This window comes from Symphalangus syndactylus, chromosome 6 (genome assembly GCF_028878055.3).
Source record: "Symphalangus syndactylus isolate Jambi chromosome 6, NHGRI_mSymSyn1-v2.1_pri, whole genome shotgun sequence".
NCBI classification, from domain to species: domain Eukaryota; kingdom Metazoa; phylum Chordata; class Mammalia; order Primates; family Hylobatidae; genus Symphalangus; species Symphalangus syndactylus.
In genome coordinates, this window is record NC_072428.2 from 11,702,572 (window position 1) to 11,725,614 (window position 23,043).

Below are 23,043 nucleotides of genomic sequence, written 5' to 3' on the forward strand. Positions count from 1 at the left end.
CATTATCTTACAGATTTCTGAGACCCTGTTTAGTTTATTTCAAACCTTTTTCCACTTCAGATTAGATACTTTCTATTTATCAAGGTTCAAGTTCATTGACCCTTCTGCCAGTTTGTTTGTTGTTATGCATATCAGTGAATTTCTTAAATTTCATATATGGTACTTTTCAAGTCTAGAATTTCTATTTGGTTCTTGTTTAGAGTTTCCACTTCTTTGCTGTGATTTTCACTCCATTCATTATAAACATTTTTGTCCTTTAAGTCCTTGAGCATATTTATAAAGTCTGCTTTAAATTCCCTGTGCTAATTCTAACATCTTTGACATATGAGTGGTTCTATTGCACTTCCCCTGAGAATTGGAACAAGGATGCCCACTTTCACCACTTCTATTCAACATAGTACTGGAAGTCCTGGCCAGCGCAACCAGACAAGAGGAAGAAATAAAGGGCATCCAGATTGAAAAAGAGGAAGTCAAACTTTCACTATTCACAGATGATATGATTGTATACCTAGAAAACTCTAAAGACTTATCCAAAAAGCTCCTAGATCTGATAAACAAATCCAGTAAAGCCTCAGGATACAAAATCAATGTGATTTTTTGTAAAAAAAAAAAAAAACAAAAAAAACAAAACACACACACACACACACACAAATCAGTAGCACTCCTATACACCAACAACAACCAAGCTGAAATTCAATCATGAACTCACTCCCTTTTACAACAGCTGCAAAATAACAAATAAATAAATAATTTAGGAATATACTTAACCAAGGAGGTGAAAGATCTCTACAAGGAAAATTACAAAACACTGCTGAAAGAAATCATAGATAACACAAACAAATGGAAACACATCCCATGCTCATGGATGGGAAGAATCAATATTGTGAAAATGACCATATTGCCTAAAGCAATCTACAGATTCAATGCAATTCCCATCAAAATACCATCATCATTCTTCACAGAACTAGAAAAAACTATCCTAAAATACATGTGCAACCCAAAAAGATCCTGTATAACCCCGATGCAATACTAAGCAAAAAGAACAAATCTGGAAGCATCACATTACTTGACTTCAAACTATACTATAAGGCTATAGTTACCAAAACAGAGTGGTACTGGCATAAAAACACACGTGTAGACCAATGGAACAGAATAGAGAGCCCAGAAATAAAGCCAAATAAGTACAGCCAACTGCTCTTTGACAAAGCATACAAAAACGTAAACTGGGGACAAGACGCTCTATTCAATAAATGGTGCTGGGAAAACTGGCAAGCCACGTGTAGAAGAATGAAACTGGATTCCCATTTCTCACCTTATACAAAAATCAATTCATGATAGATCAAAGACTTAAATCCAAGACCTGAAAACATAACATCTCTAGAAGATAACATCAGAAAAACTCTTCTAGACATTGGCTTAGGCAAAGAATTCATGACTTAAGACCCCAAAAGCAAATGCAACAAAAACAAAAATAAATGAATGGGACCTAGTGAAACTAAAAAGCTTCTGCACAGCCAAAGAAATAATCAGCAGAGTAAACAGACAACCCACAGAGTGGGAGAAAATATTCATAAACTATGCATCCGACAAAGGACTCATAACCAGAATCTATAAGGCACTCAAATTAGCAAGAAAAACACACACACACACACACAAATAATCCCATCAAAAAGTGGGCAAAGGACGTGAATACACAGTTCTCAAGGGAACATATACAAAGAGCCAACAAACATGCGAAAAAATGCTCAACATCACTAATCATCAGGGAAATGCAAATCAAAACCACAATGAGATACCACCTTACTCTTTGAAGAACAGCCATCATTAAAAAGTCAAAAAACAATAGGTGTTGGCATGGATGTCATGGAAAGGGAACACTTTTACGCTGCTGGTGAGAATGTAAATTAGTACAACCACTGTGGAAAACAGTATGGAGATTCCTTAAAGAGCTAAAAGTAGAACTATCATTTGATCTAGCAATCCCACTACTGGGTGTCTACCCAAAGAAAAATACATCATTATATGAAAAAAACACCTGTACACCCATTTATAGCCTCACAATTCGCAATTGCAAAGTTATGGAGCCAACCTAAGTGCCCATCAACCAACCAGTGGATAAGAAAATGTGTTATATATACACCATGGACTATTACTCAGCCATAAGAATGAAATAATGTCTTTTGCAGCAACTTGGTTGGAGCTGGAGGCGATTATTCTAAGTGAACTAACTTGGGAATGGAGAGCCAAATATTGTATGTTCTCAGTTGTAAGTGGGAGCTAAGCTATGAGGTTGCAAAGGCATTAGAATGATATAAGGGACTTTGGGGACTTGTGGGGGAAGGTTGGAAGAGTAATGGATAAAAGACTACATATTGGGTACAGTGTACACTGCTTGGGTGACAGGTGCACTAAAATCTCAGAAATCACTGCTAAAGAAGTTATTCATGTAATCAAAGACCACCTGTACCCCCAAAACTATTAAAATTAAAGTTAAAAAAGAGGTACTCTCAGAAAGTCTTCTGGGTTTTAGACATAGTCCTCCCATTGTACAGTATCAGCCAGATTTGATTACCAGGATCAAATGTGCCACACAGCAGAGTGACTTCCTCCCATGTTGCCAGTTCAGTGGCAGGAGGCACCCATAGTGTCCAGTCTCATGGACCAACTCAATGGGCCCCTGGTTGTGTTCCGCGATAGAAGCATTTCTCCCTCGGGAACAAAACCTTTCAAATCGACAGAGCCCGGAGGGTTCGAGTGCATGTGGTTATTAGGTGTAATAGTGAGGAAAGCCACTCCCACTCTCTGATTTGGGGCCCTGTTATTGTGGATGTGGGAGGAACCATACCTTCTACTGGTCACCTCATCAAAGCATATTCTTCATCCTGTAAGACAGAACTTTAACCTTTCAGGCCATTGTCTCTCAAGCAGAACCTTAACTGAGTGTTCACATGGCCATTCCACCCTTCAGTTAGGCCAGCTGCTTCCGGATGAGTCCACAATAAGACTAGCGATTTCCACGGGCCCGAGGTCCCTGTTGTCCTGTTGCTGTGAAATGAGTTCGTTGGTCCGAAGCAATGTTGGGTGGAATGCCGTGTGGCATAGAGGGCACCCCGTAAGTCCAGAGATGGCAAAGAAGACGAGTAAATATCAAGAACACTGACTTAACCAAAAATAGGGGGAGAATTATGCTGGGAGAGAGACGGGAGAGAAGTGGTGGAGGGACAGGGTGGGGTGGATTGTAAGAATGATAAATCTTCATCTTCCATCACAGTAAGTCAAAGATGGTGTCGAAAATGGTGAAATCAAGAACTAGTGCTTAGAATTATGGAGATTTAAAAACAGAAGAAACACTTCCCAGAGTTGCAAGTGGTTGCCTGTCCCAGAGAGCTGGTGAGATGAGGTGGAGAGGCGGCAGCTGAGTTTTATGGTAAGTCTCAGGGAACCATTGGACATTGAAAACTGTAAACCTTTTATTAAAAATAGTTATGGAAATAGGAAAAAAAAAAGGGGGGGAATCTGACTCTTAGATTGGAATCTGGAGAGCTGATTGTCTTCTCCAAGTTTTCTGCCACCCAGGAGCGGAACCAGTGGTTTCTGGGCAACTCAAAGAAAGGCGCCTCTTGTTTGGGACACTTTACTGCCATCTGCTGGACAATTGAAGTAATTACCTTTAGAAATGGGTGACGGAATGGGATGTGAAGCTCCTTGCACCCTGCACCTGGATTATGTCCTGCACAACCTGTATAGAGCAAGCGAGGCCTTGCAATTGGTGGCCACTGGTCCAGGACACTCCTGAAGGGGCCTTGTTTGGTGAGGTCGTTGCGCTGGGGAGGCCAGAGCAGCGGCCTGTCCTCCTTCTGGGCACTTTAGCCCCCAAGTCAGAGAGCCCCTTGGCGGTTCCAGCTCACAGATGGTTGGGTCCGGCTGCATGTTGCTTTCAGGGTCTTTCTCCTACCTGGCCCCATCAGTGACTGGCTTAGAAGAAATTCCTCAAACTTCTACCTGGCCCTTTAGAAAAATTGTAATGCTATCTAAATTCCCCACCTCTCACCCCCACCCCCCTTTTACGTTTTCCTGGTGATTTCAATTAGGGTTGGGGGTGACATGTGGGCAAGCCAGACCTCCGTAAGGGCATTATACTCAGGGCTCTCATTTTTCCGGCTCCGAAGCTTAGCTGCCACTTCCTGGGTCTGCATAAAGACTAGTCGTTCTTGGAAGAAAAATAAAAGCCGCCCCCCACCCAAGAAAGGAGATGAAAAATTCTTTGTGTGAAGCTTAGCATTGCCAAAGGTGTAGGTACTGTCCCTCCCAGGGGCGTTTGCACGCAAAGTGTATAAACTACAGAAATAAAGGAGAGGTTTGGATGAAGGTCACTTTGGGTCACTGAGTTTTCCTAGTCAGAATCCTGACATGCAGAGGGCTGATAACTGCATCTATGCTATCAGCAGGTCGCACAGGGCACAGATGCCCACCTGCCCACCGCTGCAGTGCCTCCAGCTTTGAAAGAAGTGGCGACTGTGAGCAACCCTGGACACTGGAATGGGGAGGACACATCCCTGAACAAGGCTTAGAGAGTGTCATGGAACCAGAGACTCAGAAAGGGAAAGAATTTTAGAGGCAAAAGCCCACCCTTCCCCATCAAGTGCTTCAATCTTTCTACCTTTTTGCTACCAGAAGGTTGTCAGCTTACACTTACATACCCCTAGGGACAGGGAGCTCACTACCTGATAAGCGGGCCCTGCTTTCCCTGGAAAGATCTGACTCAGAAAGCACTTCCTGTCACCATCCTAAATCTGCCTTGTTCCATCTCCCACATCTCAGTCTTGGTTGTGACCCAGCGGAGCCAGAGAGAACAGATAACTTTCCCTCCTCCCCAAGATAGCCTCTGAATATTTTGAGAATGAGCAGGACTCCTCCGAGCGGTCTCCTTTCTAGGGAGGGTTGATTAATTAGGACTATTTCTTCTGTGCATGGTAGAGACAGGGCCTCACCATGTTTAGGGGCAACATGAGGAATTTCTGGGCACACACCCGTGTGACATCCAAGGTGATGCTGGGTCAAGGAGAGCGAGCGATGTTGTCAGGGCACTGATGTCTCTGGGTGTCCCTTTTCTTGAGCTGTGCTATTTTCCTTTCAAGGCAGGGGTGGGTAGAATCATGGCCACTGGCATTGCCAAACCTGCGTCCTACCTGTAATAGCAAGAGACTGCCTCTCCTCACCACTATGGGTCAGGGCCAACTGCAGTTTCAGAGGGACAGAAATAGGAGGTGACCCAAAGAGGGTGCCTAAGCACAGGTCAGAGGTGAAAAGTCAGACTCGACCTTTCCTGAGGGGCGGGGACAACATTTTTCGGTTTCCAGCCTTGAGTGTCCAGAGGCCCGTGGCAGGGAGCCAGGGGTGTTGACAGTCTCACAGGCTAAGCCCCGGCATCTTCCTGGAAAGGCAACTTTCTTCACTGGAAGTCATTTAAAGCCCTATTTTTAGATTTAAGCAAAAATGGAAACATTATGGAGCAGAATGCAGAATCCGCGTGTATTTTTTGAGACAAAACCCAAGACTTCAAAGAAATTTCACACTTGTGTCAGCTGCTTCAGGCAGGCTGCCTGGCCTGCGGGTGCATGTGTTAATTCTTGGTTGGCATTAGTGGGTATTTCGGGGGCAGGCTGAGAAAGTCCGAGTGGCACTGGGCCTGGGTCCCCACATAGCTACAGGCAGGGCTGGGGAGAGATGGGTCCAAGGACTTCAAAGTCGGCTGCCACTGAGAGGCCCCTGTTGCCTCTGGGCACCACGTTCCCTGCAAGGAGGCAGCTCGTCCTCACTCGGGAGTGAGGCCCCACCGTGAGGACACACCTGCCTCTGGAATCCTGTCCAAGGGCAGGAGCCAGAGCCCAGGCCGAGCAAGGGATCCGAGGGCCCCAGCAGGAAATGCCAGCCGAGAGTGCAGGAGGCAGTGCCTGGCTGCTGCTTCCAGCTTTTCACAGAGCGGTGGGCACGTGGGCAGGAGTGATCTTTGAAATATTTAACCCCAGAAGCTCATGGGACCAACAACCAGAACAGGCCTGGCCTGGTACCTGAGCAGGTCCCAGGGGCCCAATTGGACCAAGGCTACCCCTCAAGCTGCTACATCATGGGGAGACATGGGGATCCCACTAAGAGGCCAGGGCAGCAGGACAGCGGGTCACACTCATGGGGAATTAGACAGCAGCTATTTACCAACTGGAGCAGACACATGCTGATATTTTAACAACCAGGACGGCAGCACTGGCTGAAAATGGGCTGCGTGCATGGGTCTGATCAAGCGAGATTAAGACAAATCCAGGGCGGGGTGCAGTGGCTCACGCTTGTAATCCCAGCACTTTGGGAGGCCAAGGCCAGGAGTTTGAGACCAGCCTAGTCAACATAGCGAGACCCTGTCTCTACTAAATATACAAAATACACACACCAAATAAGTTAGCCAGGCATGGTGGTGTAGACCTGTAGTCCCAGCTACTTGGGAGGCTGAGACATGAGAATCGCTTGTACCCTGGAGGTGGAGGTTGCAGTGAGTTGAGATCTCACCACTGCACTCCAGCCGGGGTGACAGAGCGAGACTCTGTCTCAAAAAAAAAAAAAAAAGAAAAAGAAAAATCCAACTCACATTTATTGAGCACTTACTATGTGCCAGGAACTGTGTTGGAGGCTTTATGTATCTTTATTAGTTGAATTTGTACAATGCCATGCAAATCTATCAGTGCATTTAACACTATAGAGGATTGGTGTGAAAGCAACATGGAAAAGCCAGGCAGCAAACCTGACAGGCTTAAAGGAACCCCACCCCTACCCCTGCCCCATCCCCCACTCAACTAGAGATGGGCATTTTCTTAAAGGCAGATGGCACAGAAGTCCAGACCTCCCTCTTGGCTTTCCCTCTGCACCCCACCCGCCCTCTGTTCTGCTTCATCAGTTGTCCATATTTGACATTCATGAGACTCACTCTTCACAACTGTATACACAAAACCATGTGTATCCATGCTGGTGGGGAGCATAAGAGGTTCTCAAGGGTCGTTTTGTGTGTACCTAATTTTTGCCTTACTGATTTAGAACTTGCCCCTGAAATGGGCTATGACTGACTGAACTATAATTAGCCTCGTTTTGCAGGTGAGGAAGTGGAGTTCGGAGATGTCATCGGCCCAGGTCACACAGATGGTGGAGACCAGTGTGGACCCCCGGAGTTGGCTGAGCGTCTGGACTTTGAGCTTCCATCAGACCCCGAGATAGTCACCTGTCCTGGCAGCCTGGTGACCCTGGTGTGCTAACTTGGCACTTATCTTGCTCTATGGAAGTCCCTGGGCCCCCTAAACACCAGGTGGGTGCCTTCAGCCAGCCCCATACTAGCCTATGAAGCCCAGGCATTGCTGGCCAACCAACCCCACTCACAGACAGAAGCAGTTCTCCGTCTTTTGGCTTTAACAGATCTGCTTCATTTCTCCTCCCCACAAAGCCTGGACTTTGTTCTGGGGGTATCCCTGTTTGCAGTGAAGCTTTTCCACTCAGTGCTCAATCTGATCCCCACCCCACCCCACATCTCTGACTGGGTAGACCTTTGTGACTGCCTTGACCAGTAGAGTATGGCAGAAGATGCTCTGTAACTTCCCAGGCTAGATCTAGAAAATGCCATGCATTTCTGCCTTGCTCTCCTGGGACATCCACTCTTAGAACCCAGCTGCTGTGCTAAAGAGAACTGACAGACCACGTGGAGTGGAGCAGATGGGTCAGTGTCCCAGATGACAGCCCGTGTCGGCCTCAGACCTGCACATGAGGATGCCCACCAGAGGGTTCCTGCCACCACTGTCAAGTCACCCCAGCCTTCATCTTCCAGCCGGCGCCTCAGGCATTAGGGGCAGAGGTAAACTGTCTCCATGATGCCCTTTCCAAATTTCTGACCCACAGAATCCATGATTATAATAAAATGGCTGTTTTATGTGCTCAATTTTGGGGTGGTTTGTAGCATAGCAGTATAACTAGAGCATCCAGCTCATGAGAGAACCAACAAAGAAAGCAAAAATCACCCCAGCCTATAAAGAGCCTTGAGGGTGGTGGGACCCATGGTGACAGGAAACCAATCCCTGCACCCCCAGAGGTGGCAGGGCCTCCAACGGGACCGGCTGTGTGGCTTGCGAGTGAGCCTGCACCCTAAGCTGGGGCTGCCCACTGCTGAGTGTAAACTGCTGAGCCCCTGGGAGCGCAGGAGCTTGGGACCTCCTACCTCCACAGACATGGCCAGCCTGGGCTTGAGGCCAGAGGGACTGCAGTGACCCCAGAGGCCCTTTCCTTCCCTCTGGGGCCACGGACACTTGCTGTCATCTGTGCTCTCTCAGGTGGGGGACGTTCAGGCGTGGGTGAGCCCAGGAGGAGGAACTGGACAGGAAATTTGAAAGCAAATGTGAAAATGGATGATTTCTTGCACATTTGAGTTTGCAAAGTAAAAGCCTTCTCGGTGCCAGGAACTCTTTGTTGCCTGGAGGAAATCATGTTAGAAGGGTAGGTCCAGCCTGACTTCATGGTCTCAGAGACGTGTGACCCTCACCCCTGGAGAGGCCTCTGTGGCCCTGGGGCTTAGCACCAAGCACTTTGTAGGGGTCTCAGAAATGCTGCCCACTAAAGCAGAGGGCTTCTGAGAAGAGCCATGGGCTCCTCCACTGCCTTGTAGCAGAGGCTGCCCCCAGGGAGAGGGAGGTGGGGTCAGAGCCTGAGGCTGCGTCCTGGCAATTGTTGCTGTGGCCACCAGGTGGCGGGCCAGGGCCATGCCAGGCTGTTGGGAAGGGTCATCCCAGAAGGGCCTGGACTGGAAGGCCCAGCTGCCTCTGTGGCTCTGCTGTCACCACGGCTGGAGGGAGGGGCTGCAGAGTCAGCTGTAGCAGCGGAGGCTGAGGCCCTCTCACAGCGATGAGGTGGCTTTCAGAAGGCCTGAGCACCTGTGGTTCCCCTCGAGGCCTGGTGTGCAGAGGTCTGGCTTCCAGTCCCAGCTCTGCTGTGCAACCTCAGACAAGCCTCTTTCCCTCTCTGATAGATGAGGGTTCTCACTAGATGAGCTCAAGGCTTTTGCAGCACCTGGTGGCTATGACCAAATGGGTGACCTCAGGTAGGTCATGGGGTTCTATGGTCTGAATGTGTCCTCACCAAATTCCCATATTGAAACCTAATCATCGATGTGATGGTATTAGGAGGTGGGGCATTGAGGAGGCGATTAGTCCATGAGGACAGTTGACTGGGATTAGTGCCCTTATGAAATAGGTCTGAGGGAGCTCTTTCATCACTTATACTCTGTGAAGATACAGCAGGAAGGTGCCATCTGTACATGAGAAAGTGGGTCTTCACCAGACACCAAATCTGGGGCACCTTGACTTGGACTTCCCGGCTCCCAGAACTATAAGAAATACATGTTTGCTCTTTGTAAACCACCTAGATTATGGTATTTTTGTTATAGCTGCCCAAGCAGACTAAGACATGGGGCCACTGGCCCCGTGATGGGAATGGGGTGGAATTACATGACCCCTGTCCAAGATGCAGGAGGAGGAGATGGTCCCAGGAGCTCCGTGAAGGAAGGAGGCCTGGGAAGCTGCTTGGACATCACAAGGCATCGAGGACCCAACTCTGGGTCCCCCATCTGAATTAACCTCAGGGCTGGGATGATATTCCTATTGCTTTTCTAAAGTGCCCCACCCGGTCCCTTTAGCCATATTGGTGGTTCTGTGTCATCTGCAGCACTGAGGTTTCTGGGCAGGTTTTAGGCCACCTCCCCCCTAAACCTTTGCTCCTCTTCCCTGGGCTGTGTTTCTGCCATGAGTCATCTTGGGGCTGAGGTCCCAGGTGGGAGATGGGTCATAGCTGGGTGGGGTCTGAAGTGTCTGTGCCTCAGTTTCCTCATCTGCAAAATGGAGAGGCTCTTGCTCATCCTGTAAGGTCAGCAGGAGGCCCAGAGTCTTCACTCCATGGTCTCACTCAGCTGTCACAGCAACCTTGAGCGGCAGGAAGGGCATGTGTCCTCGTCCCCATTTTGCAGATGAGAAACCCGACCCCCATGGATGAGAAGCAGCTCGCCCCCTTTCATCCAGAGGAGCCTGAATTCAGACCCAGATATGCCTGTCCAGCCCTGTGCCCTGTGCTGCCCCGCTGCCTTCTTCTGCCCTTACTCCTTCTGCCCAGCTGATGCCTGCTTTCTTGAGAGAAGTCCCTCTGGTGCCTCATCACCTGGAAGAGCCAGGTCTCCTGGGAACAAGTGGACAACATTTTGGTCTTGTACTTTGCAAGGTGCAGTGGCCCTTGAGGGCTAGCCTGCCCACACCGCTCTGTTGCCCTTGGCCCTGCTCAGCCTATCCTAGCTTGAGGGCTATGCCCAGGCGAAAAAGTCTAGGGCATGGAATTAGATCATCTAGAGCAAGTTTTCACCAAGGCTCAATCCCTCAGCTATAAAAAGTAAGTCAACTTACGGGGTCATTGCAAAATAAAGCACAGCTATATTTTAAAGTGCTGAGTGACAGCAGGGATAACCATCGCCCTCAATGCGTCCTGACTTACTGCCAGGCCCTGAGCTAAGCCCCTTTCTTATGTGATTTTACTTGGTCTTCACCATTAAAGGTAGATTAGTGTTATTGCTTCCTTTCTTGTTGAGGTATAAGTTTTATATATATAATTTATATATAATATGTTATATGTTATATGTTATATATTTATATTATATATACTATATATAGTATTACATATAACGTATATATCACGTATACAGTAAAGTATGCAAACCGTAAGTGTACAACTTAATGACTTTTAAAACCGTGTGACCATCAAGACAGAGAGTATTTCTGACACCCTCAAAGGCCCCCTCAAGCTCCCTCTCGGTCAATACCCTGCCAAAGGTTAACACTGAAGTTTGGGTTATTTTTCCTGGTCTTACAGATGGGGAAACTGAGGCTCAGGGAGGAACTGTGAACTACTTGAAGTCACAAAGCTGCAAAACGGTAGGGCCTAGATTTTTCTGTCTCTACCAAAGCACATGGTGATGCATATAGGCTATGCAAGTTATTTCCTCTTCCTCTTTCCTCATCTCCCTCTCATCTTCCTCCTCTTCATCCTCCAACTTTTCCTCCTTCACCAATCCCCCCATTTGCTGTAGTTTCATATCTCTACCACCAGATGGCGCCAAAGGACCAACTGCAGAGTCCAGGTTGGGCTCTAAGGCCCGGGAGGAGGCGGGCCTGGCGGGGTGGTCAGGGTTTCTGGGCTTTGGGGAGGGATGCAGGGGAAAGCTGCTGGTGACCATCCTGAGTCCTGTCCAGTAGACATGGCAGAGGCAACTGTCCAGTGATGACCAGACAAGAGAATGAAAATGCAAGGCTAGGGCTCACGATTAGATGAGCACTGGGCTGGGAGTAACAAGACTTGGGTTCTGTTACTCTCGTCACACTCTCTGAGTCAGCTTCCTGCCCACACAGTGAGTGGGCCTTCCCCCTCCAGGGTAAACAGTCCTGCCTGTCTCCCTGCATCTGCTCTTCTGTACATCAGGCCTGCTCTCCCTTCCTCAGTCGACCAGTTCATACTAATCAGCTTGGCAAGCCCAGCCCAATTGCTTCCATTCCCAGGAAGCCTTCCCTGACTGCTCTGGCATTGAACTGATTACCTCGGCTGCCCCCGTGCAATGGGCCAGGCACCACCTTCTGTGGCCAGAGGCTCGCCTGGCATTTCCAGCATCCACCAGGGCGGCCAGCGCAGGGTTAGGGGCCCAGGGTGTGTGTCACAGGTCGTCTGGACCTAATGGACTGGGATGGCAGGGGGGAAGGAGGCTGTGGCATGGTGCGAGGGGGGCTGGACCTAATGGACTGGGGTGGTATGGGGGAAGGAGGCAGTGGCGTGGTGCGGGGGAGGCTCGCACAGCGGACGTTATTGCTCTTCTACTCCCTTCCTGGGAGTGGCTGGATCGCAGAGGGCAGTGTTGGGGCCCAAGCTGGGGTGCTTCCCCTCATGCCAGCCCCAGGGAGTGCTGCAAGGCTGAACTTTAGTCTTTCCTCATCTGTGTCCAGCTAGCATCTCCCCAGGAAAGCCAGCTTTGCAGAAACTAAGACAGGAAGAGCCTTTGGGGATCATTAAACACGTATCGGCCCAGGTCACACAGGATTTCGGCAAAGAGGCTGTGACTCTGCTCAGTCTCTAGCTCTGAGCCCTGAACTACTGCTACTACTACTACTACTACTATTACTACTACTACTACTACTTCTTCTTCTTCCTCTTCTTCTTTTTGAGACAGAGTGTTGCTCTGTCCCCCAGGCTAGAGCGCAGTAGCGCGATCTCGGCTCACTGCAACCTCCGTCTCCTGGGTTCAAGCAATTCTCCTGCCTCAGACTCCCGAGTAGCTGGGACTACAGGCGTAGACCACCATGCCAAGCTAATTTTTGTATTTTTAGTAGAGACAGGGGATGGTCTCGATCTCCTGACCTCGCGATCTGCCCACCTCAGCCTCCCAAAGTGTTGGGATTACAGGTGTGAGCCTGTGCCCAGCCGAATACCTTCTTTTGACACTTGAAGGAGACTTCCCAGGTCTGAGGACTGGGCAAGTCTCTGCTCTGCAGCCTGACAGCATCTCCTCCCTAGCTGGAAGTTCTCCTTAGCTCCCTCCTCTGATGGAACAGACATACCTTTCAGCCCGGTAAGGTGACTAGGGTGCAAGAAGTGTGGGGAAAAGGAGAAGCTGCTTTCCCTGGCTAAAGTCCTATTAATCCCCCACCCCCCGCCGCCTCCAAGACACACACACAAAGCCACAACACTAGTCCCTCTGTTGGAAGACTCTGGAGCTGGTTAAGAATCCAGCATTTGGATTAGACATCCCTGGGCACAGATTCCATCTCTGCTACTTATTGTCTGCATGACCCTGGGCAAATACTTAAACTTTGTAAGTTTCTTCTCTGAGAAGTGGGACTAACCCAGTTCCTACCTCAAGCTGGTTATTGTGCACATCCAATGAGAGAAAATATGCAAAATATATAGCACAGGCCTGGCCCATAATAAATGTTCAATAAAAGGCAGCTTCTGTTGTGGCTTATGAGCTCAGTCCCAGCGAGAAGCCTCAGTTCCAAAAAGAAAGGAACTGCCAGGTTGAGGATGGGAAGCTGTTGACTGGCTGATGGGTATGCAAATAACCTCTGTGATGTCAACATACCATGGACCTATGGAGGAGAGGGCTGTTGCTCAGGGTGATCTCACCAGCCAATCAGCAGCAGCAGGTGATGATGAGCACCAGTGGGTGGGTGTGGCTTGAGAAGGGGAGGGAGGAAAGAAGAGGCAGACAGACAGAAGGACTGGGAGTTCAGGGCTGCCAATCAGGACATCTGGGCTCCCAGCTTGACTCTGAAAATGAGGAGCAATTTGTGTAGGCTGTGAAAGGCTGAGCATGAGTTTCTTCACCTATGACAGGGGGTGGTCCCTCTGCCTATTTTTTTCTCATGGGGTGAGTGTGAGGATCACTCCATCACTCTGATGGATAGGACAAGGTTCTGAAAGGTACAAAGAGGTCTCAGTCACTCGGATTTTAGGGACAATTAGCGAATCAGTATGGCTGAGGGATTGCTCTTAATTACTCAAACTTTCAAATTTCATTTTAGCCTTTGGATGGAAATATTTTTAGAAATGTGGTAGAGTTCCCGACTTTATTAAATAGTGTAATTGATGTAGGATGTGTTGATGCATTCAGAATCTGCCAAATGATGCCATTTTATGATGCTTAAAAAAAATAAAAAATCTTTGGTTTCCTGACATTAGCTAGCATCCCTCACTGCTATCACTGCACCTGCTTCTCAATTCTTCTCCCATCCGGTAAAACTTTCTACTTCTAATCCGCTGTGAATTTCAGAGTCAGACCCACGACTCTGTCAGAACAGCGGGTGAAGTAAGAGTAACTGGGTCCTGAGACAGAGGCTGAAGAGCTCACAAGTAAAGTGCATGAGCTTTAGAATTGGCAGTCTAAGCTAGAAAGAATGCGTAAGACCTACTATTTGATAGCACAACAGGGGGACTACAGTAAATAAGAACTTAATTGTACAGTTTAAAATAATGAAAACAGTATAATTGGATTGTTTATAACACAAAGAATAAATGCTTGAGGGGATGGATACCCCACTCTCCAAGATGTGATTGTGGAGCATTGCATGCCTGTATCAGAACATCTCATGTGCCCCATACATATACACACCTGCTGTATAGCCACAGAAATTAAAAAAAGTAAAAAAAAAAAAAAAAGGCAGTGTAAGGCAAGTGCTTCCTCACTCCTGGTCTTGGCTGTGGACCCAGGAGATGTGGGGCCAGAACCTGTGATTTTTTTTTTTTTTTCGAGACGGAGTCTCACTCTGTCACCCAGGCTGGAGTGCAGTGGCACGATCTTGGCTCACTGCAACCTCCGCCTCCCAAGTTCAAGCAATTCTCCTGCCTCAGCCTCTGGAGTAGCCGGGACTACAGGCACACATCACCACACCTGACTAATTTTTTTGTATTTTTAGTAGAGACGGGGTTTCACTGTGTTGTCCAGGCTGCTCTCGAACTACTGAGCTCAGACAGTCTGCCCATCTCGGCCTCCCAAAGTGCTAGGATTACAGGCGTGAGCCACCACACCCGGCCCAGAGCCTGTGATCTTAATCTCAAGGCCATCAGGCGTCGTGTGCCATTCCTGCTGCTCCACTGCCCCTGCCCCAGTCTAGCCTTGCCTCCCTCCCTCAGCTGGCTTCCTGCAGTAGCAGTAGCCCTCTGGCTAGACATCCCTCCTGCCAATGATCCCTCTCCAGTCCACCTCAATACACTATCAGCCATTTTCCAGAATCGGATTACCTTCTTTTGATGCTTGAAACACTCCACTGCCTCTTTAGAGCTGCCGAATCCAGCTCAAACTCCCTCGCTTAGTACAGCACTCTTCAGGAGCCCAGCCTTGGGGGTCTTCTAGCCTCACCTTCGCCCGCCTTCCTGTTCCCACGTCCTCTGTGTGACCCTTTCCTGTGCCCACTATGGAGCATTACCATTCTCAGGCTTCACAGTGCTATTCTTTCTGACCTCCCCCAACTTCCTCACCTGGGAAAATACAACCCAGGCGTCCCTCCTTCCAGGAATTCTCCATTGCCCCTTTTTAGACTTAATTGAATTGTTCACCACCACCACCCCATAGTCATGGTAGTGGTTAAAATCATGGATCCTGACCACATGGATGCAAATCCCAGCTCTGTCTCCTCATAGCTGTGTGAGTCTGGGCAAATCACCCGGCCTGGTTTCCCACCTGTAAAGTGGAACTAGCATTAGTAGCAACCTCACTGACCTCATCTCATGTCAAGCTCTGTCTCGTAATGATTAGTCTCCAGTCTGCCCGACTAAGTCCAAGCTTTTCAAGTGCAAGCACAGTCTCCATTCATCTGTGCTCTTCCTTCCCTGGTGTCTGGTGCAGAGTCAGGTACATATCTCCTGCTCAATGATGGCCAAATGCAGGAATGGATGTCAAGGCCAACACTGGCTGGAGGGTCCTTCGTTAGCACGCAGGAACACCTAGCACTGTGTGAGTTTTCCTTGCATGTCAGTCTTCTTCCTGGCCCCAGATTATAAGTCCCTGGGGTTGGGAAGAGGCCATCCCCTCCATCGGCTGTGGTGCTAGTCACTGGGCCTGATACTCCGAGGCCTGGGTGGGTTCCCTGAAGGCGCCGCCAGGGCACTGTCCGTGGTGCTGAAGAGCTCTGTCACGTGACTAATTCCTCCCCCTGAGATGCAAGTTGGGAAGTGAAGGGATTTGCTTCAGGGCAGCCACGAATGGATTTTTCATCTCCAATCCCAGCCAGCACATTTTGTTCTGACATTTCTTTGGCACCTTTGCCAATGACGTGACGGTGCCTGTGCAGCTCTTTCCCCTGCCTTCCAAATTCCTTGGAGAACTGTCATATTCCCCACTCCCCACTTCCTCCTGCCACTGCAGGCACCTCCAAACATGAGTGTATCACCCAGAGATGTGGACTGAAGAGACTGGAACACAGCCTGTGGCCCCAGTTGCCAACAAAGCGGCTCTATGCTTTCCGTAGCCTGCTTGTCTCACCTACAGGTGGTCCTAAGCCCTGGATGTGTCCCAATAGCCCCGTCCTCAAGGACGAGCTAAACAGGAAAAGCCTGGCAAAAAAATGGGGGTGAAAATAAATTCTGATTCTATGTGTGCAGTGGAGTTAAATGGTCTGAGCATCTGAGTGACACTTGAGCTTGAATCCCACTACCCCTGTGTGATCTTGAGTGATTTGTTCCACCCCTGAGCTTCAGTTTCCTCACCTGTTAAATGGGAGGGATGAAAGCTTTCCCACAGGATTGTGGTGAGGACAAAATTAGACAATGTAGGTAAATGTGCTGGCAATTCTGCCAGCACGTAACCAATGCTCACTAACTGGTAGCTACTATTCCTCAGACTTCCCTTTGATAGAGAAGCCTGCGAATTTCAGACTGGAAGGGAACCTAGTCCAGTGCCCTCAGTTTACATACAAGGAAATTGAGGCTCAGCTAGGTGAAGGACTTGTTTAAGGTCACATGGCCAGTAAGGGAGAGGACCCAGGAGAGCAGGGGAATCTTCAAACTTGTGAGCTATTGATGCATTAAGTCACCAGGATGCTGAAGTCGGAGGTATGGGGGCTGCCTACAGGATGAAGGTAAAGGTGCTTTCTATTTAGCTGCAGGAAATGTCCTTGATTTAAACCTTAAAACCAAATTCCCTGGCCTTATCTTCATCCCATTTACCTCTCAGCCACATTTCCAAGCTGGTAGCCTCATTATCCCCGTTTGCCAGATGAGAGAAAGGAGGCTCAGAGGAGCAAGGAGACTGGTGCATGGCCACGCAGCTATCTCCCTGCCAGGACTGGCGTGAAGATCATGTGAGATGAGCAGGCAGGAGTTCCTGAAACAGACCTGGCAGAGAACGTACTTGGAAATGACAGCGTTCCCTTCTCCCTCCTGAGGGAGTCAGTCCTCACATTTCAGAGTAGAAAAAGGCATTTCTGTTCATGCTACCCAGTGTCTCTGTGATTCCATAGGCTTCTAGCACAATCTCCTCAGGAAATAATCAGAAAGACACTAAAAATCAAAGCCAGTGAAGAGGCTGCTTTGGAGGCGGTGGGGAGTTGCTTAGCAAGCGGGTGAGAGAATAAGCTGAATGGGAGGCTTTAGGAACATCTGAGGATGTCTTTTATCTTCGGAGAGCCTGGCCAGAATAATGAAAACCCATTGGGCTTGATTCAAGGCACCTGAGCTTACATCCCAGGACCCTGCCTGCCCCCACAACCCTCCTGCTTAGATCTCTGGGATCTGAGATTATGTCACCTATAATCTCACAACTTCAGTTTCTAGATGTGAAAAAATGAGAGTAACAATTTGTACCTAAAAATGTTAAGACGTGTGAATGAAATGGTTTACCTAAAGCATCCAGCATGGTGCCTGCACACAGTAGGTGCTCAATAAATGTCAATTTGCTTCTAGTCCTTTCATTTCCACCTATATTTATTCACCAAGGATTTATTGGGCATTTACTATGTGCCAGGTGCTATTCCGAGTCCTAGTGATCTGGCAGTGAGCATGGCAGGTGCCTGCACTCATGGAGTTTACATTTTACTGGCAGAAGTCAGAAAGAGAAAGAAGCTAGCAACAAACAAGAAAATGGAGCTATCAGGGTGTGCTATAAAGAGTTTTCCACTTGACAGTGAGAAGGAGTGGAGGGTGGTAATGTTAGGAAGGACGGCACGGGCTTTGATGAGAAGATGACAACAAGCAGGGGCCTGAATAAAGATCTGGAGGAAGAGTATTCAAGGGAGAAGTAGTAGCAAGTGCAAGCATTTTGAGGAGCCCCCAGATTAGCAGCTTAAACAACTTACTTTCTCTCTCTGGTAAAGGAAGTCAGGTGAACATCTCAGGCAGGCCCGGCACTCCACAATCATCAGGGATGCAATTGGCTCTGCCATCTTTAACAAGTGAACCCTACCTTGTGACCCGAAATGACTGCCCCAGCTGTAGCCATTGCATCTGCAGCCATCATAATCTGCATTCCAGAGCAGAAAGCAGAAGGGTTAAAAAAGAGAATGCCTTTCCCCAAAAGGACATGTCCGAGGGGTTGCAGTTCTATTGCATTGGTCAGAACTTTGTCACATAGTGACATGTAATTGCAGAGGAGGCTGGGAAATGTGGTCTCTATTCTCAGCTGCCATGTGCCTGACACCAAATTAGGGGTGCGTTCATCAGGAAGAGGGGAGAATAGATGATGAGAGACGGCTGGCCATCTGTGCCACAGTGACAAAGGTGGGACTGAAACCACACGTCCTGACTCCCCAGCGCTGTCTCTAGTGCCCTTTCCCATCTCCTGTCCCCAACATGATGAGCAGATAGCAGCGGGGAGCAGGGCCAAATGTCAGGGGACACCTGGGGAGATCAGGCTGAGGGAGCTGAGGGCTGGAGGAAATAAAAGGAGGGGGTGGGTGTGGAGGGGTTCCAAGGTGGAGCTGTTACAGAGGGAGGCCCAGCTGTAGGTTCCTGTCCCCACAGCTTAGAAGGGCTGGCAGCTGGCTTTGAGGCCCATGGCAGGGAGACATCGCTGTCACCTTCTTTTGGGGCAGGCAGTCAGTGACACATCTTCAGACAGCTCCCTATTATTCCCAGCAGACAGGGTGGCAGGTTGGCGGGATCCCACTGTGGTGGCAGGTGGGGGAAGGGCATTATTAAGCAGTTGGCAAGGCCAGCCCAGTTCCCTGCCCCCATGCCTGTGCTGGTGGCTGGACAAGGGCAGTGGTGGCTCCAGACTCTGTTTATCTCCTTCTGCCATTGTCTCCTCATCTCCCTCCCTTCCTTCCCTCCCTTCCTTCCCTCCCTTCCTTCCCTCCCTTCCTTCTTTCCCTTCCTTCCTTCCCTCCTCTCTTCCTTTCCTTCCCTGCTCTCTTCCTTCCCTTCCTTCCCTCCCTCCTCCCTTCCTTCCCTCCCTCCTCCCTTCCTTCCCTCCCTCCTCCCTTCCTTCCCTCCCTCCTCCCTTCCTTCCCTCCCTCCTCCCTTCCTTCCCTCCCTCCTCCCTTCCTTCCCTCCCTCCTCCCTTCCTTCCCTCCTCTCTTCCTTCCTTCTCTCCCTCCTCCTTCCCTTCCTTCCCTCCCTTCCTTCCTTTAATTCCTTCGCTCCCTCCTTCCCTCTTTTCCTCCCTCCCTCCCTTCCTTCCTTCCATCCTTCCATCCCTCCATCCTTCCTCCTTTCCTCCCTCCCATTTTTTGCTTCAGTCCTCCCCTCCCCTCCCCTCCCTTTCCTTCTCCTCTCCCCTCCTCTCCTCTTTTCCTCCCGTCATATCCCTCTCTCCCTCTTTTCTTCCTGCATGTTCTTCCTTCCTGCCTTTTCTCCTCTTCCCCACCATGACTCACTTCCTTCTCCTGCTCTCTCAGCCTCCCCCACCCCCTCCCAGCCCATGCCCCACTCTGGGGTCCCTCCATGCAGCTGGGGCAGCACTGGGCAGAGGACATTCAGGGGCAGCCTGGGTGGCAGGTCGCATCTGTCCCGTGCCCTTCCCGGAAGCCTCCCATTTCCTATCCAGCATCAGGTGTTAGGAGAGGTCATGGCACCCCATCGTCTCACCTCCTGCTACCTGCCACCCACTACCATGTGATTCCAGCCCGCCCCCAGAGGAGGACAAGGGACTCACGTTCATTGAGCTGCAACTGCATGCTGGCTACTTGCACGGCACTTCAATTTACTTAAGCTTCCCACAGTCCATTGAGGTGGCTTACTCTTATTCCCATTTTATAGATGAAGAAACCGAGGCTCAGAGAGGCAGCGTTGTGTGAAGCCACACGGTATGCTGCCAGGAGAGATGGTCCTCAAGACAGCTGGAACAAGGTGGATCAGAGGCTCCTGCTGTCGGGGCCTCCTAGTGCCAGCCCTGATTCCAGCTCTGAGCCTGATGCTACTTTCTGGCCCTTGATCCTATGCTTGTTTGGTCACTCAGCCCTCATCTTCAGAGAAATCCAGGAGTAAGGAGAGAGAGAGACTGGGACTGCAGGAGGTACTCAATGATCTTTGCAGTAGGCCCAGATCTTTGCAGCCAACTTCTTGGTTCCTCAGTACTGCTCAGCCTGAAACTCTCTAAATAGCCTCTCTCCCTCCCCTCACAGCCACCCCGGCATACACAGATACACACCCCACACATGGAACAGCTAGAGTACATGTGGCCTCCCACATTGCCGCTTCTGTGGGTGTGAGGGCGTAGCTGTCGTGGTGATGGTGGCAGCAATGGAGGTGGTGGGGTTGTTGTAGGGGCGGTGGTGGGGTAGTGGTGGTGATGACAAACAGCATATCATTTAGCCACACATAAATCTACAAGATACATACTATACATGCGAACTATAAAGAAAAGCAGTACAATGATTAACGCTGAGTAATGACAAATTGTGCTCACAGATAGATAACGTTTCCAAGAAACCACAAACCACACTCACAGACACAGACCAGGCCAACTGTGAGACCCCGCCAGTGAGTAAGCACCACTGAAACACCCCTTCCTCTCCACTGCCTTTCTGAGTGACAGTGGCTTGCTCACCAGAGACGATGCCAGTGCGGTTTTAACCCTCCTGCCTCCAAGATCAAAATTATTAAGTGCCCAGGCACTCAGTCCACAACTGGGCTTGCTTTCCTGGTTTTCCTTGGAATCATCCAGCCAAGCCTAGTTCTCCTCAGGGGCTTTCCAGATCCCTTTCCCTGAGACACCGCCGAGGTTTCCCTGGGCTGTGCACTCCCTTGCAGCGACAAGCTTCCGAAACCTCTCATTTTCTTAACTACAAGCGTGTTCTTGGGTCTCTGGGCCATGGGCTTCCATAGCACAACATGGAACCCAGTGGTTAACCTGGGCAGGGGGATACGGGGCAGCCACAGGGGCAGGGCAAGTGTGGGCTTGGAAAGCATTGGGAAGGTTTCTTAGGCTGGGTTTCTTAGTCTGGGCTTATACAAGCCTTCATTTATTACGATTTAACATAGTCTTTTAAATGTGTGTACGTTATATACATTATTTTATATGTATGTTTCACAGTAAAAAGTAAAAATAGGCTGGGCACAGTGGCTCATGCCTATAATCCCAGCACTTTGGGAGGCCAAGGTGAGATGTTCACTTGAGCCCAGGAATTCAAAACCAGCCTGGGCAACATAACGAGACTCCATCTCTACCAAAAAAAAAAAAAATTAGGCAGGCATGGTGGCACATGCTTATAGTCTCAGCTACTGAGGAAGCTGAGGTGGGAGGATCACTTGAACTTGGGAGGTGGAGGCTGTGGTGAGCCATGATTGCACCACTATGCTCCAGTCTGGGTGACAGAACGAGACCCTGTCTCTAAAAAAAGAAAAAAAGAAGTAAAAATAAAAAAGTTAATAAAAAAGAAAAACAACAACAACAGATACCACGTTCTTGTCAGATGCCCAGGGAATGACTCTGGCCTTTTTCCTGGCCCCCATTGGCCTGGGACCAGCAGAGCAGCCCTGGGGGCCTGGAGGAGTCAGGGCAGATTCTCAGGACTGGGGCGAGGCCCTCTGAGGGGAGGAGGTCTGACCAGCAACTTGCCTTCTCCTCCATTCAGGGCCCTCCCCACATGCCCGGAATTCCTGACCTGGCCCTGGTGCTGCCTCCCTTAGGGACAAGAGGTGGGGGACTTTGAGTGTTTGTTTAGAGCCATAGTTTCCTTAAATGGCTGGGTTTTTAAAAAATGTATGTGCTTGCAGCTAACTTCATCTCCCTGACAGCCAGGGCATCGGCCACAGGAGGGCAGGCAAGAGAGGGCAGGGGGCTGGGAGGAATCCAGGGACGGGGGACAGAGGAGCCAGAAAACTAGGCAAGGAGGCAGCTTCTAAAAAGCCTTGGGACCCCCCTTCCACTTCAGGAAGAAGACACAAGGCCCAGCCAGGGAACATGAGCAGCACGCAGCAGGCGGGCATTCCCACAGCAAATCAGGGACAACCGTGGGAATGCCAACATGCTTATTTGTTTTTATTTCTATTAAGTCTTTTCCTGCCTCTGAGCCTTGGCACCTGCTGTTCCTTCTGCCTAGGCCCCCCTTTCGTTGGCTCTTCTAGTGACAAGTACCTTGTCGCTCTCCAGGTGTGAACGCTACTTCCTGACCATGCTTTCCCTAGCCACAGGTACCTGACGGACGCAACGGCCCCTCCCACACCCCCGATTGTTATTTACATCATCCTGCGGAATGAATGAAGTCTGCAAGCTGCGGAACAGGTAGTTGTAGGTTTCCCTTGGAGAGGAATCTGCTATGTTTTAAAACAGTGATTTCTTCTCTTTTTTTCAGTTTATTTTTGTAGCCACATCAGAAAATCAAATGGTAATTTTAAAACTGTGTTTCCCTAAGCTATTTGACGTAGTTATTTGTTTAACCTGTGAACTATACCTCCTCCAATAGGCTCGTTATAGCTATTGTGAACACTTGAGAACTGTTTCTGAGCCGTAGCCATGCTAGAAAATGTATTATTTAACCAAAAGAACAAACTTTGGCATTCTGGTTATTTTTTTTCATTGAAGCATAGTATTATTTTAACAGACATGGGCTTTGATTTCTGAACTTTTAACCTTATGGGTTATAAATATGAAATGGAGTCATATTTTAGTGAAAAAGCAAATAGGACAATTTCAGCTTGGTCAACGAGAAACGTTACATTTCAGGCTAAGAGGTTAATTCTGTTTTCATTTTCTTGGTTTTTCATCGCCAAGAAAAGCAGTACAAGGTTTCCTGCTTTTAAATTTCCCAGGTGATTTATAGATGTAGCACAGTGTTATTTATGGGAAAACACCAGAAGAAAATAATCTTTCTGCATTAACAGAAGAAATTTTGATACACATTTTCCAATTAATAGTCTTCCTGCATTCGTGTTTGACACCTTGCAAGGGATTCCTCCTGTTTTAGGACAGAGCCTGAACTCCTTTGGAGCCCACAAGAGCCTGAAAGATCTGGCTCCTGTCTTCCTCTTCTGCTTCATCTACTGTCCCCAGTGCTCCGTGCCCCT

At 49.1% G+C, this 23,043-nt stretch overlaps 1 protein-coding gene and 1 long non-coding RNA gene across 2 annotated transcripts in view; one reads left to right on the forward strand and one right to left on the reverse strand.

Annotated features, from left to right (window-relative positions):
* The window catches only part of PRDM11 (PR/SET domain 11), a 132,748-nt gene extending 114,641 nt beyond the window's left edge, over window positions 1–18,107 (reverse strand). The window contains exon 1 of the mRNA XM_055281829.2: window positions 17,895–18,107. Coding sequence (XP_055137804.1) covers window positions 17,895–17,981 — 87 coding nt within the window. The 5' untranslated portion in view covers window positions 17,982–18,107. The remainder of the gene's footprint in view (window positions 1–17,894) is intronic.
* Window positions 2,979–11,340, forward strand: LOC129484197 (uncharacterized). Its single transcript, XR_008658369.2, has 3 exons — window positions 2,979–3,427; window positions 7,138–7,885; window positions 10,933–11,340. It is a non-coding gene; the product is annotated as an uncharacterized lncRNA (long non-coding RNA).
* Window positions 18,108–23,043: the final 4,936 nt, after the last annotated feature.